Genomic DNA, 10,403 nt, shown 5'->3' with positions numbered 1-10,403 from the left:
AGATACTGAATTTTAAGTTTTCATTACCTGTAGGCCATAATCAGCAAAATTAAAATAAAACACTTGAAATATACCACTCTGTGTGTAATGAATATACATAATATATGAGTTTCACTTTTTGAATTGAATTAATGAAATACATGAACTTTTCGATGATATTCTAATTTATTGAGATGCACCTTTGTACATATATATGTACAGTACAGTATACACAGTATATGCATTTGTGAGGTCCTAAGCTCCTTTTTGGCAATTCATGTCTGTTGATGAACAATGTCTGGTGAAGTCAGCTCAGTGGTATCAAATCTGTTTCCAGTCTCCTTTCATGTGTAGCTCGTGCTGTTGGAACTAGGTGCTCACCTTCATTCAAACTTGTGAATTTCTTCCTCAGTATGTTTAAGAAGCACTTGAAGATCCGTTTGTTTGGTGAATTTTTGTATAACTGATAGGTTTTTCAACTTGCTTGTATTTTGCTCTAAACTCTTCACACATGATGGTCAATTTTGTAACATTTGTTCCTCCTCACAGGTGGCACAGTGGTAGTGCTGCTGCTTTGCAGTAAGGAGACTGTGGGTTCGCTTCCTGGTTCCTCCCTGTGTGGATAGTGCTTTGAGTACTGAGAAAAGCGCTATATAAATGTAATGAATTATTATTATTATTATTACACAGTGCCCCAAAGAGATGCTTACTTGATTATGTTGACCTCCTTTGTAAATCACATTGGAGAAAAGCATCTGCTAAGCAAATAGATGAACAGAAATTCAAACTTGACTGTAATTAGTAAACGATAAAATAATGTTTAGGGCCTAGCTTTTTATGATATACAAAATCAAAATTCAATAAAAAGTTTTCATTTGAAATTTTACACTATTTACAAGCTAAATAGCTGAAGTTTCCAGTGCCTCACACATCTAAAGGAATTCATTTAAAAATATTTCATATTTCTGTCCCAATAATTAATAAGACTATAATTTGGTGGTGCTTGTTGAGATGACATTAAAAGAGTAATAATTTTCTTTTCCTTTTAATTTATTTTGTTGTTTTCTGGTCTCACTAAAGAAAAATAGCTACATATAAAGAATGCTCACGCGGGCAACCATGTGACTGTGCCACATTTTTATTTACTCTTGAAGATGAACATGACCGCTTTTTAATGTTCTGATATTTTTGAATTAAGTTCTATTTTTAAAAGTACATATAAAGTTAACCCTTCACTTCTTTGCAATATTTTCTTCACTGAAAAAGAATTGCAATCTCTTGTCACGTTTTCGCATCTTATAGTCGTCTGGTCACATTCTATCAATCTCATATAGCACTTTTCTCATGTATCAATTTAATTGTTTAGTTCTTTTTTCGCTTAAAAATTGTTTACTTGCTGTAATTGTTTTAAAAGGAATGACTTCATCTTTGTTTGAATTCACTATACTGAGACATGCCATGCTAATTACCGCTCATATATTCTGATAAATACTTTCCTATTACTAAACAATGTATATCGTAATCTTAAACCCTCTCCCCAAATTAAACCAAGTGACTTCTACATCTTAATCTCACTTTTTTGTCAATAATTCAAACTCGAATTACCGTACATTCCCGTTGGACTTTATTTTTTTACCCACAATGCCAGTGGAACGAGCGCACAGCGCGTGCGTATCGACGTTCCCGCAAGCGCGCGCGCGCGGAGTGCAGCGCGACCCTTTATGAGTTCTGCTTCCGGGTAAGTTCTTCCTTTCCCTGTGCCTGCCGCTCTGTAGAGCAGGGTGGCTGCCACCTCAGCGTTTAATCCTTCTCCATCTTCCTGCTAAGGCAGCGACTACACTCACAAAAATGACTGAGCAGCTGACAGTACGGGGGACCCTTAAGGGCCACAATGGATGGGTCACCCAGATTGCCACTACGCCTCAGTTTCCCGACATGATTCTCTCGGCGTCTAGAGGTAACTCCATTTACAGGCCTCTACCATTTCTATTTGGTGCATGTTGACAGCTTTGCCTTAAAACGGAAATTTTTTTTAGTCAAAAAATGCTTACGTTTAAGTATTTGTTAGTACCTAAATATTCGCCAAAGTATCTTATATAAATTATTTTGCTCCGTGCTATGTGACGGTTATTGGTTTTCTGCCTGAACATAACAGTCGGAGTAACAATGGCCGGCGGACACGTTCAGTCATGCTTTTCTTCAGAACGTGCAATAGGATGTTGGGTTTGATGGGTCCAGTTTCGTTTACAACTGCATACATGTCTTGGTGTTTTTATCGGGCAAAACTCAGAGTAAACTTTCTTGATCATCATGTGACATTTACTTGGCATGGTACATCATGCATTCAGTTGGATACTTCTGGTGATGTGATAACTTAAAGGGTGGAAAGAAGAATATCTTAACTGTGTAATTGTAAAAATATGTATCTTAGGATCTATGTACATACAAGTACTACGGATTTTTGCTGCTTTTTTTATGATTTAGACAAGTCGATTATCATGTGGAAGCTAACAAGAGATGAGACGAATTATGGCATCCCCCAGCGTGCCCTTCGTGGTCACTCCCACTTTGTTAGTGATGTGGTCATCTCCTCAGATGGGCAGTTTGCTCTGTCTGGATCATGGGATGGAACGCTGAGACTCTGGGATCTCACCACGTAAGTGTTTTAACGCAAATCCTAATGCATGATTTGAATGTCAAGAGTTAACATGTAATTTTATCAATGTAGTATGTACTAAGGTTATTGTGTTCATTGTCACAAAAGTTTAATAACATTGGAGACCATTCCACTCCTCAGACTTGTTTGGTTAGGCTGGGGATCTAAAGCTGCAGTGGCTATTGGGTTGCGTTCCAACCAGTTTCCTACCTTGAAGGTTGTCCTTTGCTGGTAATGAAACTTGTTGTTTAATTATATTCTTTGTTGGTGCTTGCAGTTCTCCAAGACAGTTTTATTTACTTTAAGATCCTTTCCTCATTATCCTGGAGGTCTGCAGGTTTTTACTTCAATTAGTTTTTTAAATAGGGCCTGATTATTTGCTGCTAAAACAATGTTTTTTTTTATTTTTTTTTTTTGTGCTTCATAACTCTTGTTACAATTCAGACCCCTTAATTGGCTTGTTTAGTGTTTAAGCAACAGCATTTGGGTTTTAAATTGTACCCTGTTGTCTTAATTGGCCTCCGTTAATAATGAAAGGCAAATAAACCTGCAGACTGTGCCCCCACAGAACTGTGAGTGAAAATCCTTGGGTTAGGTAATAAAATTACTGTTCTCCATTCTGTCTATCACCCAGGTTCTGTATTAGTTACATGACTTCAGTTTCCAAATCATAATAGTTTTTAGTTAGATTTAGTTTTAAATGTATTTCCTCTTACAAAAACAGTGGTGGGTGTTAAGTATGTAATTTTGAGTTTTAAATGGGGGGGGGGGTGTCTACAGAATAATTTTTTTTTTTTTTTTTTTTAAGTTGACTTTGAATAAAAGTGTCTGAGTGAAAAAATGTAAAATTTGAGGCCTGATGTCCAATCCACACAGCTTTCTCTCATGATGAGTAAAGAGAAATAACTACTTAAGCCTGTCAGGGCAATGTATTCTTTAGTCTAGCTTTCCTGCACAGCTTTCTGAACTTTTTTCTTCCGTGCAGTTAAGGGGCTGAACATAGCATTATTGTTAAAACCATTGAATATAAATTAAATATATTTTATTTGCGTACCCAAGGAATCCAGTCTGCACATTCGTTAATTGTGGAAGAGCCCTGGTATGCAGATATTTTCTCTGGGACAAATGGATATTATTAATGGTTTAATCTCTTTCTTTGTCCAGGATTCCCAGCTTAGTGTTGCAGTTAAGAAAATAGTGCTGTTTTGTGTTGGTTAAAGGATATGTTCGGTGTTTTTGTTTTAATAACACAGGACATGCTGTCTTTTTTGCTAGAATATGGGGCTTGAAAACACCAATTCCTGGGGCACACAATGGTTGATTTAAGACCAGAAAACCAAAAACAGTACTTCAAGTACTGACCTCTTAATTACATAGAATTTAATTTGTCCTCCGGTGGAAATTTTGCTTTTTACACAAGCTATTTAAATAAATACAATAGTAAATAGATGAGTAAATCAACACACACACACACAATCTGAACACACACTGGAATGACTGTAAAGCAAGAAAGTTCTGACTTAACTATCGCAGTCACCGTGAAACATTATGCAAACATATTGCTGTTGGTATAATGGAGTCCTAGTAGCCTGTCTTAACACACTTCTGCTGAATAAGTTGTTGGCTGAAAGTCCTCAATGTTGGTGTGTCAGAGAGCAGATGTGCAGCACTGTTCATAATTGCACTGTTTTGTTTTCATTCTTTCCTTTGCGACTACCTCTGGGTGTCTAGATTGTGTCCTATAACAGAGCTTGGCCTTTTAATCAGCTTGTTGATTCAGTGGTCCTCTCTTGACGTTACCACCAGCCCAGCATACCACAGCGTAGAAAATCGCACTGGCCATCAGTTATAGAAGATGTGAAGGAAGTCGCTTTAAAGGAGTGCAGTCTCTTAAGGAAAATGAGCCTTCTCTGTGCATTTTTATATAGTTCCTCTGTCTTCTGAGACCAGTCCAACCTGCCACTAATGTGGACCCCCAAGTTCTTGTAGAAGGACCTTCACATCCACTCCTTGAATAGTGATCTGACATGGAGGCTATTTGGTGTGATTATAGGTTAAAGCTAAAAACAATATTTATCCACCACACCAATATCATATATATAGAAAATTAGTTTTTGTGTGTGTCATATTGTATCAACAAAAATATGGTTTGATATGGAATACCAAAATAATTTGGGGTATTTGCATTTACAGATTATTTAAAATTGCTTTTATACCAGCACACTTCTCAAATCAGTTTTTTCAGAAAAATCGCTCGCTGTCAGGTTTGACATTTTGCTGTTGTGATAGTGTTCAAGTGAATAAAGGGGATAATAGCTGGTTAAAAATACTTGTTACGAGTAATGGACGTGTTGAATTAACTTAAATTTCAAGTTGTCCAACTCCTGATGCTTTGATTTTTTTCAAAATCTTCCCTTTTTTTTTGTCACGAGTGCCAACTTTGTGAATAAAATGTATCATTAAATCAAACTTGTCAATTTGATTATTTCAGAATGCCAATGAAACTGCCCTTGCCCAGTTTCCAAGTTGCCCGACATAACTTGTGCTTGTTGAGTAATCCATTTTTGAAAAAAATCATTTGTTTATGTTAATTTAAAGGAAGTGTTTGTCTACAGAGGCCTTTCTAGAAAGTAACAGTGCAAATTCATTTCTACTAGTGTTTTGGCAAAAAAAATGAAATTGTGTGTAGGGTGTACATTTTATTTTATTTTTTTTCCTATTTGTAGAGGCACAACAACCCGCCGCTTTGTCGGTCATACTAAGGATGTTCTAAGTGTTGCCTTCTCTGCTGACAACCGTCAGATTGTATCTGGCTCACGAGACAAGACCATTAAGCTTTGGAACACACTTGGTGTTTGCAAGTACACAATTCAGGTAATTAGGTATTTCATTTTTTAAATATCTTTAATATTGTAGAGTTATGTGTGACTTCTAGAATGTTTAGATTTGTCATGTATTGTTTTAAATTGTGAAGTATTCATTGGGGAAAATCTTGGATGAAAATTTTCAAGAAATTGAAATGCAAATTTAACTAATAAAATGCATGAAGTGTAGGCTGTAATGCATAGGATATAAGAGAATTGTGAATAGTGAGCTTTTGGTGAAGGAACAAGCCTAATAAGAAATGTGTTGATCGAGTGTACTATTTACATGGGCAGCTTTTTTCTTACTTTTTTTTAATCCTGCCAATGTGTATTTACTTTTCTGAGAACTTGGAAACCTAAGGGTCATTGCTACTTATTGGTCATTTGTTTTTATTACTTTAAGTGTTCAGGTGTCTCCCAGCACAGGGCTTCTAAACCACTAGGTTGTGGTGCACATTTGTTCGTGGGTTGTTATCCTTGGTTGAGCAGGTGGGTTGCCTAAGAGATGAAAAGCACTGCATAGTATTTCTATCTGCAGACTTTTCAGGAACTGGGAAGCCACCTCAACCTGCACATTCGTTCTCATTTCACCAAAGGGGAGAACAGTTTTTACATTTGGGCTTGATTTGCAAAGGGGAAAATCCCCGCTCTTCCATTCTCGTTTGTTTCATTACAGTGCAGATGTGTCCTGATGTGGACTTAGAACTTGTGACAGAAGGCATGACAATTCAGTTAAATGTAGTATTTGGATCAGTCTTAATCCTAGTTATTAATTTAAAAATAGCCTGATATACACCACTTAAGACAATGTGTGGTCTGTTTTAAATGAAGCCTAGGAAGCTTTTATTGAACTGTAGTCTTGGGAACTTGGAAAGCTCTTGATTCTTTGGTAATCTTTTTAATATTTTTTCTGTAGTTTAGTGCTGTTACACTAAATCCCACCTTTTTTATGGTCATCTTGATTTTTAGCAAATGTCTTTGAAAGCCACAAAAGTAGGGATTTTTGCGTTAGGTATACTTGTTTCTTTTGCTGCCTTAACTCTAAAATTTCCGTTTTGTATAAATTAAATTTAAGCCACATGTCAAGCCAAGTGATTAAATATTCATGGTCCTATCATCTGAATTAACTTTCTGATGTAAACATTCATAATAAATATGATGGAGACATGTGTCCTAAATTTTTTTTTGTTTTGTTTTGTTTTTTTTTTTTTAAATTCTGTTAATTCTTTTAATGAATTAAATATCCCTTGTTGTACTTCTGTATCCTGTCTAGGATGAAAGCCACACCGAATGGGTTTCATGTGTCCGCTTCTCTCCAAACAGCAGCAATCCCATTATTGTGTCTTGTGGATGGGATAAGATGGTCAAGGTATGAGCCTAGTGAGTTGTTCCTTGATGTGCTTCATTCAGTATGTTCACATTATACAATAGATACATACATACATACATATTCATACATAGTCATTAATTTCCTTACTTTTTATGTAAACTTTGAAGCATTTTTTTAACATTTTTTTATTTTAGAAGTGTATATATGAAAATAATTGTGCTTTCAAACTTAATGTTGATTTAGGGAGTATGTTCAAAGAAAAGACTTTTTTTATTTATTTTTTTTTCCTCCCTGTGATGAAAAATTGTGGTCCTATCATCTGACAATCATTGATGACAAGTCCTGCAATTCTGATGGGATGTCGCACAGGAAAACAAACAACTGTATGATGTGACATCGGATGCTGTTCCCCACAAAAAGATGTGTTCAAATGTACCATTTTGTATCCCTGTTTAGGTGTGGAATCTGGCTAACTGCAAGCTGAAAACAAACCATATTGGTCATACTGGATATCTGAACACTGTTACGGTATCCCCTGATGGTTCCCTGTGTGCATCTGGTGGCAAGGTTGGTTAACTACTGTAGTATTTATTAAATTCTTGAAATTTGGAAAGCTGGTCAAGATGTGGTTTACATTTTTTTTATTTTTATTTTTTTTGTGCGCAAAAGTCTACATGGTAAGGGTATCTTTGTGTTCATGCATAATCTAAGTACTGTTGCTTTTATCAGCTAGTCTATCCCATCTTTTATTAAAATGTGTTTCAGAGGAAAGTTTAGTAGTGTAGAATTTTTTGAAAATGAACTTTCGGGAGTTGTTACTTGTCTAGATTTACAGCTACTGGGACAAAAAAGCCAAGACATGTTACAGAAAACACGAGCTGACCTTTAATGCTACAGAACACAGTATGCATTGCAATGCACATTGAAACTGAAATGTCAAAGAAAAACTAATGGGTGGAAAGCTGAATAGGATACACTACAAAGAAAGCTCCACCTTCCTTAAAGTTTACAGATTGTCACTCCTTGCCCAACCAGCACACCATTTTGGTATAGAAATGTTCATTCATCCATTTTTGTAACCTGCTTATCCAGGGCAAGATCACGGGGCAGCTGATGTCTGTATGTAGTCATCAGATGCAAGGCAGGAACAACATCTAGACAGAGTGCCAGTCCATTTACAGGGCAAAGGTCCACACTTGCCTCAAGGGATGCATTTTGTTTTCAACTTCCACTTCAGTTTACTATTTGCAGAGAAAAGAACATTGCATAACTTGGTGCTGAAAAATTAGTTTGATTATTAAAAATGTGTCCTCCAGTTCATTTTTGTGTTGTAATTGTAGCTTTGCACTATTATTCATGCATAATTTGGTTTTCTCTTTAAAGGATGGCCAGGCTATGCTTTGGGATTTGAATGAAGGCAAGCATCTGTATACTCTGGATGGTGGTGATACAATCAATGCACTTTGCTTCAGCCCTAACAGATATTGGCTCTGTGCTGCAACTGGCCCAAGTATTAAAATCTGGGTGAGTTACATTTAACTGAACTGCTGTCTTAGCTTTGCTTTTGAGTATAATAATTTATAAATGGTCATTTTTAGTCTTAAATACTGTAAGCAGTTTATTTGAATTTTTCCAACTTAGCAAATGATGCATCTATGATTGAAGCTGTGATGAAACCTTTTTATGCCATCTGTACTGTGGATTGATGATAAAGAGGCTGTTTCTGAGCCAATCTTATTATTTATAGTGTAATCTGTTAGTTGTAGTTTGGATATGTGACAGATTCTGACAATTTGCAAGTAATTCTGTTTTCCAAATTTGTGCCTTGAAGGATCTGGAAGGCAAGATTATTGTTGATGAGTTGAGGCAGGAGGTGATCAGCACAAGCAGCAAGGCTGAGCCTCCACAGTGCACTTCCTTGGCCTGGTCTGCTGATGGGCAGGTATGTTCTTTTCAATTAGATTATGTACAGTTACGAAAATGTAAGCAGCTGGGTATCCCCTGGTGATTAGTTTTATTCACATAAAATCTGACTTACAGTGATGACAAGTCCTGCAAATATGAGGGGGATATTGATAGTTTAAAACATATCGCTGCTTAAAAAGGGTTTAAACTTCAGTTACATTTTAATACATTTCTAAGAATTTGTCCTTTCTGGAAGTATGTTGGTATTTCTGTTTTTCTACACTTGAGTCACACTTGGAAGGCTAAGAATTCTTTTTTGTTTCCCACAGACCCTGTTTGCTGGCTACACAGACAACCTCATCAGAGTGTGGCAGGTTACCATTGGAACCCGATAATTTGTTCTGTGACCATTGCTAACTGTAAAGACTTTAGAGCTTTGAATAAAACAAATTTGAAAGTGTTTTGAGTATTTTTATTTGACTTGAATAAATTTCATGATTTAAATACTTGACACAAGCCATTTGTTTGCTGGTTTTGTAAAATCTTCAGTGTGGTTCTAAAATTTTAAAATGTCCTAGTTAAATACATAGTGGGGGGAACGGGACTTATCTGCTACCAATTATACTTGGGATATATTTGGGATTTGTTTTGGTAATTTGGGACTTTTCAGTTTAAATTGCGGTCATCTCTTACAATACAAAACTCCTAGTGCAGAAAAATGGATGTGTGAATTTATTTTTTTGTCCCTATGGTGATATTCGCTTTTTACAGAAGCTCAAATATAACAAACATCCCCTGAAATGCAGACCAAACTTGTTAAACACACAGTTTATGACAGAGTAGCATCAGATACAAAAGCCATGTGTGGCTTGTGCATATTTGCATCTACTTAATTTTTGTAATTTTTAAATTTCGGTCCATGCTGTTTTCTGGGATTTTTACCATCTATTGTCGGACAGTTAATTGTAAGATCTCTTATCAAACCAACTGTGCCCCTAGGAGCTGCATTTATTTGTTTGGTATAAATTTTACAGTAGAACCCAAATTGTGTCCTCTTCTCATGTCTTGAATTATGAGATTTTCAAAAGTTCGCCAGCTTTATTACCAAGCACTTCTGAACGTAGTAATGTGTTGTGTGGTTTTTTTTTTTAAAAAAACCTCTTGGCATGTTTTTCTGCAACGTTGTTCCTTTCTCTTCATACACAATGGCCTCTCGATTAAACTGTTGGCTGTATGTAGTTGACATTTTGTCCTGTCTGTTGTGGGGTGGTCTGTACATTAACTTAATTTTTAAATCATTCTTGGCATGTGTTCATTTATAATCTTGCTGTGACTGTTGATAATCAACAGTTGTGCACTCTGCTGCAACTTAAAATATAGTAATAATTTTATGCTGTGCAAATGCAATTTACACCATCTCATTTTAGTAATTGTTTTCCAGAACATGATTAGATATGTGGTGACACATTTGGTACAACATGTAAATGTACTTGGATTTGAGTTTTTTTATTTTTGGTCCATTTTCTCTGGCTGATCTAATTGTTCAAATGCAAAGCCACCTTTTAAAATGTATACCCTTTTGGGTTTTACTTTTTAAATTGCCATTTCTGTGGCATCATTCAAGAGCAGAGGTCTTTCCAGCTTAGGCCTGAAGCATTTCCCCCCACCC

The 10,403-nt window shown here is 36.0% G+C and overlaps 1 protein-coding gene across 1 annotated transcript; it reads left to right on the top strand.

The window, feature by feature from the left end:
• The first annotated feature begins 1,715 nt into the window (after positions 1-1,715).
• On the top strand, positions 1,716-9,194 carry rack1 (receptor for activated C kinase 1). Its single transcript, XM_028813099.2, has 8 exons — positions 1,716-1,936; positions 2,464-2,635; positions 5,362-5,509; positions 6,773-6,868; positions 7,286-7,396; positions 8,213-8,353; positions 8,661-8,771; positions 9,064-9,194. Exons 1-8 carry the CDS (start codon positions 1,828-1,830, stop codon positions 9,127-9,129), a joined length of 954 nt encoding a protein of 317 aa, XP_028668932.2. The 5' UTR covers positions 1,716-1,827; the 3' UTR covers positions 9,130-9,194.
• The last annotated feature ends 1,209 nt before the right edge of the window (positions 9,195-10,403 follow it).

The sequence above is a fragment of the Erpetoichthys calabaricus genome, chromosome 11 (genome assembly GCF_900747795.2).
Source record: "Erpetoichthys calabaricus chromosome 11, fErpCal1.3, whole genome shotgun sequence".
NCBI classification, from domain to species: Eukaryota; Metazoa; Chordata; class Cladistia; order Polypteriformes; family Polypteridae; genus Erpetoichthys; species Erpetoichthys calabaricus.
This window is presented reverse-complemented; position numbering and strand designations above follow the sequence as displayed.